The sequence below is a fragment of the Salmo trutta genome, chromosome 4 (assembly GCF_901001165.1).
Source record: "Salmo trutta chromosome 4, fSalTru1.1, whole genome shotgun sequence".
Taxonomy (NCBI): domain Eukaryota; kingdom Metazoa; phylum Chordata; class Actinopteri; order Salmoniformes; family Salmonidae; genus Salmo; species Salmo trutta.
Window position 1 is genome coordinate 8,181,745 of NC_042960.1, and position 14,333 is coordinate 8,196,077.

Below are 14,333 nucleotides of genomic sequence, written 5' to 3' on the forward strand. Positions count from 1 at the left end.
ATATAGGCCTTACCGTTATATTTTCCATATGAGTATTCAATCACCATCTTATATCAATTAGCCCATCCAATGGACTTCAACATATTAAACAAATTAGACAAGCCTTGTTAATTAGAATATGATGAAAGGTTTTTAATTATATCACTGATGAAGTAGCCTAATTAGTATAAAGATATGATAATAGCCCGCTGCGACAAGTATATAATTGTATTGGGTTTGCAATTAAATCCTAAAGACTTTTAAAGAATCCACTTTCCACTGTCATTGATCAAATATTTCACACATGACGCTCGTCCATGCACCAGTGACATAAAAATTCACAATAAGACTGAGTTAACCCATATAGCTCGTCTATTGATTATTTCCATAGCTAATCTCCAAACGAATAAATTCGTCAAGGTGAATTACGCACATAAACAATATAACCCGGGAGCAGGTCACTTATTGAAAAGCTGTTTCACATAGCCCTAAATTAATTTCAAATCTAGTAATCTTATCTTTTCCCCGACCCATAATTTGTTTAAAGATGTTCCTACTGTCTTCAATGTGCCTATGTTGCCATAATGAAATGATAGTCAAGCATTTAACTTTGATTTATCTTGCCCCAACAGGGATGTCGCTTCATGGAGCTGTCCAAGGCACTTTCCTCATAGCCATCCCTACAAGGACTTTCCTATTTCCTCTATTGCCTAATTCGTATCTTTAAACTGAACTCCACTTTGACATTTTTTTGAATGAAACGGCACAATATGAAGAAATAATAATGGAAATGGCTCGGCTATATTTGGTTATTTTTCCTCTTTCCATGTGGATCCAAAATAAATTCGACGAAGAAGGACACAATGCTGGATAGAGAGCTGTTTGAAATGAATGCCTTGTCGCAGACTGCCCATGCGCAGAGTCCCCAGCGGCGGTGTGGCTAATGAAGAATAATAAATCATGAAAGGTTTTTCAGGTACAGCCGAGAGAGTGTAAGAGGAGAGGGGGCGAGTGAGAGAGGGGGGGGGAGAGAACGAAAGAGCGAGCGAGAGCGAGTGTGTGAAAGAGCGGCGCAGAGAGAGAGAGAGAGACACAGCCTGCCCTTCGCCTCAGAGCAGAGGCAGATCGAGTCCCCGCAGCATTGAACGTAGTCGAGGTATCGAGACTGTCACTGGTATCTCTTTATTACAGTAAATTGTGAAACGGAAACTTTGCAGAAAAAAGATAAACGAATGAGACAATCTTTTTACGCGCGGTTGTGTTTTGGAAATCCGTACCAGGAGGAGAGAAAACAACTTTTTTCCTACTATTAGTTTTTCGTTGCATAATCTTGGAGGAGCTCTCCAAAACAACGACACATCCACGGCGACCAAAATAAGACTCTTGGAGGACGAAATTTAGAGAAAGAACGAACGAATAATATTAACATTATTTTTTTTGTCATCGCGCCACAGCCCATAGCGGAAGAGGTAAACGAGGGCGCAGGCGACATTCGATTGCATGGCGCGTGCGACATCTCCTCTCCAGCAAAACTACGGCGCGCGGCCATACCTCCATACACAGGGCTAGGTAATAATATATGCGCCAACAACTAGAGAATTGGATGTTCATCTTTCCATATTGTAGCAGCTACAGTTACAGTATATAAGACAGTGTCTTTAGATTCCCGGAGAAGCAACACTGGGTTTCAACTCCAATCGAAGAGGCGGAGTCTTAACTTATTAAAAGGAACTTGCCGAGACTCGGACGCCTGCAAACATGATGATGATGTCTCTGAACAGCAAGCAGGCATTCGCCATGGCCCACGCCAGCTTGCCCGAGCCCAAGTATTCCTTGCATTCCTCCTCGTCCTCCACGTTGACTTCGAATGCGCCCTCCTCGTGCTCGTCTTCCCGACACAGTAGCACCATCATCAGCAGCGGCGGAGGCAACTCGGAGGCGATGCGCCGAGGATGTCTCCCAACCCCACCGGTACGTATTCTGCATAATTACCGCTTAAAGGCACATTTTGACAGCCCCCTTTTTTTCTTGATGTTTTTTTCATGTCTGCACAGCAAATCACCCAGCACCTCCATTTTTTTCCCCCTTCCTCTCGCCAACTTATGTATTCAGTCGGGTTTGCCTTACGTATTAATTTTGATGACCTGGGATGTTGCATGTGTCTTGTTTTGTGTGTTCTTTTTTAGGATTTTTTTTTCTCATCTCATTCAGGAAATGTTTTAAACCGCGGAGTGGAGTGAGAATTCCCTACTGACAGTTATGTGTGCATTCTATTTGCAATTGCAGAGCAATATATTCGGAGGCTTGGATGAGAGTTTGTTGGCCCGCGCTGAAGCTCTGGCGGCGGTGGATATTGTCTCGCAGACCAAGAGCCACCACCATCCTCCACACCACAGTCCCTTCAAGCCGGACGCGACCTACCACACCATGAACACTCTCCCCTGCACCTCCTCGTCGTCTTCTTCCTCGGTTCCTATTTCTCACCCTTCAGCCCTTTCCGGCCACGGTCACCACCACCATCATCACCATCACCACCACCACCAACCCCACCAGGCGCTGGAGGGCGACCTGCTGGACCACATCACCCCAGGACTGGCTCTCGGGTCCATGGCAGGGCCAGACGGCTCCGCAACTGCGCACCCTGCTCACATGGCGGGCATGAACCACATGCACCAGGCAGCCCTCAACATGGCTCATGCCCACGGGCTACCATCCCACATGGGCTGCATGAGCGACGTGGACGCCGATCCCAGGGACTTAGAAGCCTTCGCTGAGAGGTTTAAACAGAGACGGATCAAACTCGGCGTGACCCAGGCGGATGTAGGGGGAGCATTGGCCAACCTGAAGATTCCTGGCGTGGGCTCCCTCAGCCAGAGTACCATCTGCCGATTCGAGTCCCTCACCCTCTCCCACAACAACATGATAGCTTTGAAGCCCATTCTACAGGCATGGCTGGAAGAAGCCGAGAAATCACACCGGGAGAAACTCAACAAACCCGAGCTATATAACGGCGGAGAGAAGAAGCGGAAGCGCACGTCTATAGCAGCACCGGAAAAGCGATCACTGGAAGCTTACTTTGCCATTCAGCCGCGTCCTTCCTCAGAGAAAATCGCTGCTATAGCAGAGAAACTGGACCTGAAAAAGAACGTGGTGCGGGTCTGGTTTTGCAACCAACGGCAGAAACAGAAACGAATGAAATATTCTGCATGCGTCTGACTGAACACTCGCTCTAAAAAATAAAATAAAAACTATCAACCTACGTTGAGAGACTGAACACTGTTTAGAGACGATTTGTATTATGTTTCTTATCACACACTTTTTCAATCATCAATGACTTGTGCTTTGAACAACCCGAATAATTAATATACATTCAAAATGACTGAAAGCTCAAACCACTACTGCTGTCACGTCTTATTCGCAACAGAAGGAATGTGGAGTCATGTACAGGAGCATTTGAACAGAGCAAGTAAGACCTCTGTTTTTTCTCCACTTTAGACCTACTATTCTTCACCCTTTTATGTCAGTTAAGTATTATAGGCTTTAATGAAACGTATTTTTTTGGTTTATGATATTGGTTAATTTATCATAGCCTACAATGGTGAACGTAGTGAAAATAACAGTTATTTACCATGGGAAGATAGGCCTACAGTATTTTGACACAGCACTTGGTCGGTGCCTATTGGCCTAGTATTGGTGTGTTTATATTTTTGTCGTAAGGCTACATTTTCCCTCTGAGTTTATTATTATGACGATGCAGTCTGGCATTAATTCCGGGTCCACGAGGGGAAATAGGGCAGTACAGTAAGCGCTTGCTGGGTCTCTTAAGCAATCATTAGAGTACTGCCAAACAACGCCGTGTAAATGATTAATTTAGCGGTCACATGACCTTCATTTTGTGTCCCATGTAATTAATTCCACTTATTTCGTTTTAAAGTGTGATGAAAAGCTGAAAGATGAAGAAACGTGGTAAGATATAAAGCAAAGACCCAGAGTTTAGGCCCTAATCGAGCAACACTGTTTATACACTATAGCTGGTGTAGGGATTGTTTTTTTTATTGCATAAACATCTATCTGGCTGTAGATGGGCCTATAGAAATAGTGGATCAAATGTATGCATTTGATTGGGGTTTACAATTGCCAAATATGATTGTTTTCCCACCGTTTGCAGTAGGGCTACGTTTGTTTTTGCCAGCCAACGTGGGTCTGTTTCTTATGAACTATTTATTAGATGAGGCCATGTTTACATCATTATATATTTATTGGGATTCCCCCTCCTCTTCCTCCTCCCTCGTTTTGCTTGAGAAAAGCTAATTCTGACAGCAAGTGCAACGTGTTTTCGTATAGGGAAATGACAGCTAAATCTAGACCTATAGTCACGAATTTCATTTCCTTTCTGCTAAACGTTCGAGATGGTACAATCGAGAGATATATGCGATAGTATTCTCTTTTTCAATTATTTTGATGTATGTTTTTTTCCCCCTGGTTATTTATTTGTATAAATATGCGCATCATTATGAAGTCGTTGCTTGTTAAATTCACCTTGTTTCGTAATGTTTTCTTATTGAGAAAATAACCGTTTCATGGAAGTATACGTGTAAAATGTAAATATTTCATTGGAACCAGTCGCACATAATTATATCCGTACAGGTTTTGCTGTATTGCTGTTTTAGCTGAGGTACCTTCTTTCTGTAATGTCTGTTGCTTTTGGATTCCTGGTCGAATTATTTTTTTATTTATTTATTACATTAATGTATCTTTAAGTTATTTAATAATTGAATTGCAATATGTGTTTCATTAAAGAACAAATTTTAACATTTTATTGGACGGTTTGAATGAGTGTATTTGTGTAGGCCCAATTCTTGGAAAGAGCGAAACGCTTGTATACTGCACCTGCATATTGCAATGCATGGTCAATATAATTTAAAGACTCCAATTGAATTGAGAAATATATTCCTTCAAGCATCAATGCAATGATCATCCTTAGATGTAGGCCTATATCATTAAAGGATTTATGTTGGAGCTAAATCTGTCTTTTATGCTGAAAGATGCAAAGATAGACCATCAAGCATCAATAGATTCTATTTTTACATATCCAATTTCTCTACAAATTCCAGAAAAATCCCATTACTGTCCCACCATGCACTGTAAAAAAGACACGTGCTTTTTTTTTACTGACTGGCTGCCAGCTCGCTCTTTCTGCTCGCGGTAGCCTACCTGAGAACAAATGCTAATATTCTATTAGAGTCTAATCATGGAGTCTATAGAGAACTGGATAGGTCCCTTGAGCGCAGCCCTGCCAGATGTCAGCCCGCCAGAAAAACAGCCTCGCCTGCCAATGTGCCCGTCTCTATTTAAATACACAGTCAAACACTGCTCCGGTGCGAGGCATGATATGGCTTTGAAGCAGGCTAGGCTACACCTTGGTTTGCGCGCGGGGTTCAGCCTAGATAAAAAAAAATCAACATTTTGAATAGTGTCATTTCTAAAGCACCGTTCATGTCAGGCCGATGGGGGCTTGGCTGCATGGCTGGTTTTGACTAGATAGAGTGCTTATGTCAAAATGGACTTTTCGTATAGCAGGTTAGGAGAATTTACGCGGCAGTTTACGCGGCAGGTTATAGGAGAATTAACAAAGCAGGTTAGGATAATTAGGTTAAGGTTAGGAAAAGGATGAGGGTTAGGACTAGCCTAAAATGCACCCCAAAAAAATATGTCAATTTGACATAAGCTTTACCTAATGTAGACGTGACCTGCATGGCTTGCTGACTGTCTGCTTGGAAGGTTTGAACGTTCTATGGGGTTTTCAGTTCTGCAGCTTACAGCACCATGGATAGCTCCCATGCTATCTGAGGGAGAGAGGAGAGGAGAAGGGAGCCAGCCGCCTCCGATTTGCACTTCTGGAATCTGTCCTACACATTTTATAGAGAGTATTTATAGCAGAAGAATGTATTTGCATGTGATTATTTTTTATAAATCTAATTTGATTATAAATTGTAATTGAAACAGTGAGGGGGAATGCAGTGTAGGGTAGGCTATAATAATAAATATTATAATACAAATAATGCTGCAAATGAAACCTTTGTTATTAGTGAATTCCATCAATTAATTAGGAAAGGGATTCAGTAGCCTATTGATATGCAAAGTTCCACCTTTTGCTTGCTGTGAAACCGGAAGTGCATTATCTGGCAACAACATTGGGGCTACACACCGATGTTGGAAATATGATTGGTACACCTCTCTATTAGGCTACTTTGTGTCTATAACTTTGGCATCTCAACATTTCTAAAACCAATTTAACCCCTTGCCAGCCTACCTCCCTGAAATGACCACCTGATGACGTCAGAGTTCTAAACAGGTCTATGGCTGTGTTTCGGTCATCTTTGGAATGGTGATGGCAGAATATATTTATTTATTTCTAAACAGAGATTTACAAGAATACTTGGTTTATTTCTACCAAATATAAGAACTTTCACCGGATATATCAATTAGTGACACAATTATGTGTTACCAGCTATGACAATTAACGAACCGTTATTTTATTGTATTCCGTAATATACCCATTTGCTCCAAGATAAAAGCATACACTTTTTCCACTTGTCTCTTAATTGTATAAAAGGCTTAAACACAAAATCAAAGCGGCTTAAAACACCACGATTACAGCAATTGATTAATAATACCAAAATGAGCTGTTATTAACGAGACAGTCTTGATGTTTCATCAATTAAAAGATGCTCCCGGTGAGCGATTCTAATTTCCCCTAAATGAGCCATTCACTTAATACGCTAATAAGAGCGAATTATTAAATTACACATCGAATTATGAAAAGCAGATAATTATGAGGCGCGAGCGAGAAGTATAGGGCTAAGTAGTCATTAGCTATCGCTGTTAATTACTCAGCGTTGGTCAGGGAGGGCTGCAGAGAGAAAGTCTCATCGGGAATTGAAATTAACTTAATGCAGTGAGTTTCGCTGCTTGACACCAGCCCAGCGTGTGTTTAGTGCACTGACTGCACACTGGAAATAAGACAGCTCCCTCCACAGCTAGACTGACTATTCCCCGATTTAACTTTCCATATAGAGGTGCGAACAAATCTATTGGGATTATTTGCTAGCGAATCAATCCATGCAGCACTATCCGCACTGACAACACACAGAGAAAATAAACGCGCGCGCGCGCACAGACACACACACACACACACACACACGAACATTTTTCCTTAACATATCTCAACCAAGCCCAGCAGTTTACATAGAAGCAACACAGCCTCTCATAGGCTATGTTGCGTCTGTTCCATACACTGAGACATGGCACCAATACACTGTGGTCTCTACATTCATAAAGGAAAGGGCAGCAGTGTTTCCCTTTGTTATAATTAGGCCTTCTGTTTTATTTTTCTCCTTTCCCCTGAACATTCCCCCCCTTTCACAGGGATGCTGATGAAATTTTAATGAAGCCGGGGACTGTCTGAGCTCCGCCTGGGGAGCTGCGAATAGAATATTTTAACTGTACATTTACACCAAGTGTCTTCCTTCAAAGATGCGACTGAGATCTGGAATTAGAGGAAACACAAGGTCAGAAATCGAACGCGAGACACTGTAACCCTTTATTTAGCATCGGTGGCGCTCGACTACACTGCATTTCGACAACATATCGCACATTGTCCCTGTACTGTCATCGCGCCACGGCCCTTTGAATAACACGCGCGTTTAATATGGTCGCCAATCTCCGTGTGATTCTAGATTTGTAGTTGTTGATACAGTATTAATGAATTATCACGGGTGATTAGTCTGTGAAGTGTTTTACAGAGGCTAATCAACGGAGTTGCATTAAGAAGGAGAAAATACATGGGTTCCCATGACTCCTTTCACACGTGTAAACGGGTGAGTATAGACTATACTGTCAGCTGATAGGATGCGTGTGTTGTTTTGAAAGTGCAGGACAAGTTATTTGGTGTGATTGAAAAATAAACGTGCAATTACAGATGCCTGACCCCCTCCTCTCTCTCTCTCTCTCTCACACACACACACACACACACACACACACACACACACACACACACACACACACACACACACACACACACACCTCTTGACCTCTCAGGCACCTCTCTTACTCCTCACCTCATGCACGCGCCATGCACTCTCACCCACTATCACTATCCCGCTCTTCTGCCTATGTATCGTGCTGCTACCTATCCAGAGCATGCCATCCCAATAACTCAAAAGTGTACTCTCCGACGACAATTCGTTGAATTCTGCAGATTTCCTTAAAATCATATAGGCAACAAAATGATTGGCGTGGCCAAACTTGTAAGTACTTCAGTGGTATTATGTAGAAATATTTCACTCTTTACGGGCTACATTTGAACACGTAGGCCTCCCAAGAGGGTTTAATTATTTCTTATTAAATGCTATAACACAGCTATTTAATGCCCTACTCATTTTCCCATGGCAGGTGACGAAGGGCCATTTCATGTTTTGGACAGGGACAACTCAATTATGGCTTGTATCCGTCATGAAACATGACACGTGTGAAAAGGGCCATCGCCATAATTATAACATTGACTACTTTGTATGCATTATCTCCATTTAAAATGTGAATGCATTATCTCAATGTTAAATGTATGCATGGTCTAAATGAAGTATTTTCCACCTATTATGTAAAGCTAACAGAATGGAGAGGTACGGATGGAATAGGCTAAACTGCAGCTGGGGATATGCATATGTTGACGTGAGAATAATGTGAATAATTCGTTATCTTATATGTTCTTATGTGGTTTTCTTTCACATATTTACATTTGAATGATTTAAATACTAGTAAGTGAACGTCAGCGGCGGGGCAGTGGAAAAAGCAAAACATGTTACCTTGTCCAAGACCTCCAGTCTTATTACATGTTGCTGTTCATCTCTGTGAATTGCTAATCAAATATAGTTGTATCATTGTTACTCATTGTGTATTTATTCCTCGTGTTACTATTTTTCTATTTTTCTATTATTTCTCTATTTTCTTTCTTTCTGTATTGTTGGGAAGGGTCCGTAAGTCAGCATTTCACTGTTAGTCTACACCTGTTTTTTACGAAGCATGTGACAAATAAAAGTCGATTTGATTTGAAATATGCCAATTAAGTTGTAAACTGCTTATTCAATTCCAAATGGTCAAACCGTCTGAAAGGAGGGATGTTCCACACACATGCGCAGCACCATTTCGTCATTAAATATTTATCCGATTGATTTTATTTCAATAACTGGAGCTATCTTCGCTTTATTTCTGTAAGGGTTGTTACAGGACATGTTTTAAGTTAAGCATCTGCAGCGCGGCTAAAAACACCAGCGTTATTATACAATTAACACGTTACAATGAGATCTCGGTAATTATTTCCAAATCATCTGTAAAGCCTATATGACGATAGAGATACATGGACCTTAACGAGTTGAACAGTGTTGAGTGCAATCTGTAATTAAGGCTCGCGTTTACTCTTAATGAACTCTTAATGGGTGTAATGCTTTATTATCAATTTCATTTAAATGCCTCCGATTGCAACCCTTTAAACGACGTGCAGTGGCCAGGCCCTGGGCCCGCCAGTAGGCTATATGCAAGACTACGTAATGCAATGACGTATACCTTAGTCCCAAGGTTCGAAACATGATCCAAAAAATCGTCCGAGAAACGAAACAATAACATCTTTTTGAAAATGTAAAAAATAATAAGCCACAATTTTCATGGCACATGTTTTAGGTATGAATAAGTTCCATCGAGGGCATGCATGATGAGCCTATCTGGTATTTTCCAATATATGTTTTCTAATGCCCCTATTTCCAAACTCATCGTGTGCTCTCCCCAACAGATTATGCCCCATTTTTCAAACGGATGGCGTCAAAATGGGCCCAATGCCATTAAATATTAAACAACCTAGGATGGGCATGCACGTTTATGAACAGTTAAGTGTCTTTCGTGCATCTCCCTCCATCCCCCTCTCTCTCACAACCCTCTCTCCTTCTATCTACATTGCAAACGCCATTTACGCATAGAGAGAGATCAGCTCATTTTCAGAGGCTGTTGCACCGTTCCGAATGAGTAAGTTGTTGTAAAGATTGGGCATCGGGTCTAATGAGAAGGTGGTATAGCTGTCTGCTGGATGTGTGTTCATTGAGCTCTGACAGCCGCCTGCTCTGTTGCAGATCTATTCATCATATCCACAAGGAGTGGCAGCCAGCCCAGGCTCTTTCTCTCCCCCATCTCTCTCTCTCTCCCTCTCTCTCTCTCTCTCTCTCTCTCTCTCTCTCTCTCTTTCTCTCCCCATCTCTCCCTCCCTCTCTCTCTCTCTCTCTCTCTCTTTCTCTCCCCATCTCTTCCTCCTCTCTCTCTCTCTCCTCTCTCTCTCTCTCTCTCTCTCTCTCTCTCTCTCTCTCTCTCTCTCTCTCTCTTTCTCTCCCCATCTCTTCCTCTCTCTCTCTCTCTTTCTCTCCCCATCTCTTCCTCCCTCTCTCTCTCTTTCTCTTTCCCCAACTCCCTCCCCTCCTCTCTCTCTCTCTCTCTCTCTCTCTCTCTCTCTCTCACCCCGGCTTTCAGTTTATACAGAGCAGAATCATTTACATAAAGTCCTTAAGGCAAATAACTGTTGGGGGCTCTAATTTATATCTGATCGAAAATTAGCCGTCATTATGCGCGCCATTAGCCACGTCTTTAATGTGCTTCTAAGCACCATTTGTCAAGTAGCTTGTTAATATCCTTCAAGTCTTTAAAGTTGAGAGATCGAGCTCATTAAAGACTGTGGCACTACTGTGCTATTGATGCTGTTTTATACAACGCTGCACAGAGAGCTGGGACTACCATTTTAAAGGTATTCTTTACTAGTGTTGTCACAAATGTATTTGCTAAAAATCCAGATGGGCTACATTATGTTTTTAAGCATGAATGGGAAATGGAGAGGTATGGGCCAACACGCCTGTGTCCCATTGATCTTCTATTTTCGAATTTCTAGCCAACAACTAGCCTATCACATTCTAGATGAATACATCTAGGCCTACGCCAACAGCTCACATGATGATAATAGTCAGTCAAATGCAACTTGGCTGCGAATAAAAACCGAATTATTCAGCAGAAGAACTTCTTCCTATTCATAAAAATGGTGTGGTCTCTGTTGGTAAAAATCAATTGATAAAGAAATGACACATGGAGTGAGACAGACACTGCTACTGTGATATGACATTAGTAAGAAAGAGGTAAATGTTTTCTACTGGTCACGCTCTGTAGCACTCAGAATCATAATTAGGGACACACGTCTTTTTCCATCGCCTGTGGGCGCCACTTCGCGAGTTATGGCGTTTTATTATTGGTCCGAAACTCCTGGTGTGTCCCCCCCCCTCTCTCTCTCCCTCTCTCTCTCTCTCTCTCTCTCTCCCTCCCTCCCTGAACGGATTCCTCCAGGCCAAAGCAATAAAGAGAGTAATTAGAATGCGAAGGTGTGTGTCCCAAATTGCACCCTATTCCCTACGCAGTGCACTACTTTTGACTAGTGCTCACAGGGCCCTGGTTAAAAAGTAGTGCACTATATAGGGAATAGGATGCCATTCGGGACGCGGGGCAGATGTAAATAAAGGGAATGGGACAGTGGTGAAGGATGAGGCGTCTAGGTCAGGCACTCATCAAAAACCCCAGTTGGTAGCAAATGACACCGAGCGGTGCGCGGTGCCAGAGGCCCGGGGCTACGGCTGCCAAACCACAGGCTCCACGGACTAAATTAGAGCGGCTCAATGGCGATGCATCTCAAACAACCACCACCAATGAGGATAAACACACACACATACAGTATACGTGGGTTAAACCTAACACAATGTATTATGCATGTGCATGTAATAGAGACTGCATTTGATAGCATGTGCTGTCATTAGACCTGTAGACTATGTGGCAGAAATCACACACATGGAATCCATTTTAATTGATACCCCACATTAATGTGCCCACATCCATTTGAGGTGTATTGAGGGTCATGTTTGAGTCTCTTGGAAAGGGATATTTCACTTCGCCTCATCCCCACGGCCAATTAATTGTTTGATACAACAAAAGAGGCCTTTCAATAGCTGTTGATTGAATAGCAGGCTAAACAAGAGTGATTTGATATTATAATAACAGATCAGATTGTCTCAGCACAAGAAAGAAAGGACAGGTAATAAAGTTAGATATAAACATAAAACACTACACACTTGAGATTACAGGCATGGAGAGGAGAGGAGGGGGTCTGGCTAATTACAATATTTGCATTATTAAAAATACATTAACTACAGGAATGTCATCATATTTAATGAGCACATGAACCATTACATAACTGTTAGTGAACTTTTTTTGGTGCTGAAATGAATCATTCAATAGGCTACATTATATTAAAGGGGACACTATAAAGGTTTAGGAGACTCAAATATGCCTCCCTATAATACAAAATATATACCAGGCTGTAAATCAATTTTCACATTTAAAGAGCTCATTTGAACGACGACTACAAAGATGTCGCTTTTGACAGGGATGAGGTCAAATTCATTTTGACAGGGATAAGGTCAAATTCAGTTTGACAGGGATGAGGTCAAATTCAGTTTGACAGGGATGAGGTCAAATTCCTTTTGACAGGGATGAGGTCAAATTAATTTTGACAGGGATGAGGTCAAATTAATTTTGACAGGGATGAGGTCAAATTCAGTTTGACAGGGATGAGGTCAAATTCCTTTTGACAGGGATGAGGTCAAATTCCTTTTGACAGGGATGAGGTCAAATTCCTTTTGACAGGGATGAGGTCAAGTTCATTTTGACAGGGATGAGGTCAAATTCCTTTTGACAGGGATGAGGTCAAATTCCTTTTGACAGGGATGAGGTCAAATTCATTTTGACATTCGATTCATGAATTTAAAAAAAATCCCCCAGAATTGACTGAATTTAAATGGAATCATCTAGCCTAGATTAGATCATTGAAATGACAAAGTGAGGAGGAATAAAATCCCATTCCAATAACATTATGAAGAATTATACAAAGCAGACAGTTATGCAGCCTACACCATTCAATAAATCCACACAATGCAAGGGTTAAGGGTGCATAGTTAACCCACACTACCTTCCTCCTTTCATGTGATTGTAGCCTGCCCAGAAAGGCAGCAGCATGACCTATGGGACTACAACTGATCAAGGCGGAGAATATTTCAAACAGAAGGAAAAGCACCATGTAACGAGAATTGAACTCAATGGAGGCTACTGCATTGTGCAGCTAGGATGCCATTGGAAAGTGAAGACTACCACACACACACACACACACACGCACACACACACACACACACACGCACGCACACACGCACGCACGCACGCACGCACACACACACACACACACACACACACATGTAACAAGTACAGTAGGCCATTAAAGTGCTTTGCTGGGTTCTCTCTGATCTCTGGATGTTAATGAGACACTCACTGGAGGTTTGCCTGGTTTCCTGCACACAGTGCTTCTATCTCTCACCTCCTCTACTCCCCCCTTTATCTGCTCTCCTCAATCGGTGGGAAAGCCAAATCACAGCACTGGCACTGTGCTGACTCCATGACAGAGCGCAGTGAAAAAGCCATTGTATACAGCTATGTAGCCAGAGTTCATTTTTTTTACGCCAGATAGCGCGATAGCGAGAGAGATAGCGATAGCGCGTCAGATAGCAGATATTCGGCCTGAACTGTCGGTTGAGAGACGAGAGTCACGTAGGAGTGATACCATCTGACGTGAGACAATGACCCGAGTTAGAAAAATGATTGCCTGTATTACCTGCAAATGAAATAAATATCTATATAATTCAAAAACAAATTGTATTCATTATTCATACTGTTAACAGTATTGTTATTGTTATAATTGTAATTATTATTATACAAAAAAATGCAATCGTTATGATAAAGCCAATGGATTTGTTGAAGTTGGCATGACAAGTAAACACTAGTTGAGGATGTGCATATGTCTGACTGGAACAATTATACTGAGTGTACAAAACATTAAGAACACCTTCCTCATATTGAGTTGTGTCAAGTTGGCTGGATGTCCTTTGGGTTCTTGATACACAAGAATGGTCAGCCAGCAGCGTTTGCCTGGCACCTACTACCATACCCGTTCAATTTAATCTTATGTCTTTCCATTCACCCTCTGAATGGCACACATACACAATCCATGTCTCAATTGTCTCCAGGCTTAAACATCCTTCTTTAACCTGTCTCCTCCCCTTGAAGTGGATTTAACAAGTGACCTCAATAAGTGATTATAGCTTTCACCTGGATTCACCTGGTCAGTCATGGAAAGAGCAGGTGTTCATAATGTTTTGTACACTCAGTGCATACAG

At 42.0% G+C, this 14,333-nt stretch overlaps 1 protein-coding gene across 1 annotated transcript; it reads left to right on the plus strand.

The window, feature by feature from the left end:
• Window positions 1-1,011: 1,011 nt before the first annotated feature.
• On the plus strand, window positions 1,012-4,796 carry pou4f2 (POU class 4 homeobox 2). Its single transcript, XM_029749720.1, has 2 exons — window positions 1,012-1,950; window positions 2,266-4,796. The coding sequence occupies exons 1-2, from the start codon at window positions 1,738-1,740 to the stop codon at window positions 3,193-3,195; spliced, it is 1,143 nt and encodes a 380-aa protein (XP_029605580.1). The 5' UTR covers window positions 1,012-1,737; the 3' UTR covers window positions 3,196-4,796.
• Window positions 4,797-14,333: the final 9,537 nt, after the last annotated feature.

Excerpts from the sequence above, each read along its gene's own strand:
- pou4f2 (XM_029749720.1), top strand. The coding sequence starts at position 1,738 with ATGATGATGATGTCTCTGAACAGCAAGCAGGCATTCGCCATGGCCCAC. Across the intron at positions 1,951-2,265 it reads GATGTCTCCCAACCCCACCG|AGCAATATATTCGGAGGCTT; the intron begins GTACGTATTCTG and ends TTGCAATTGCAG.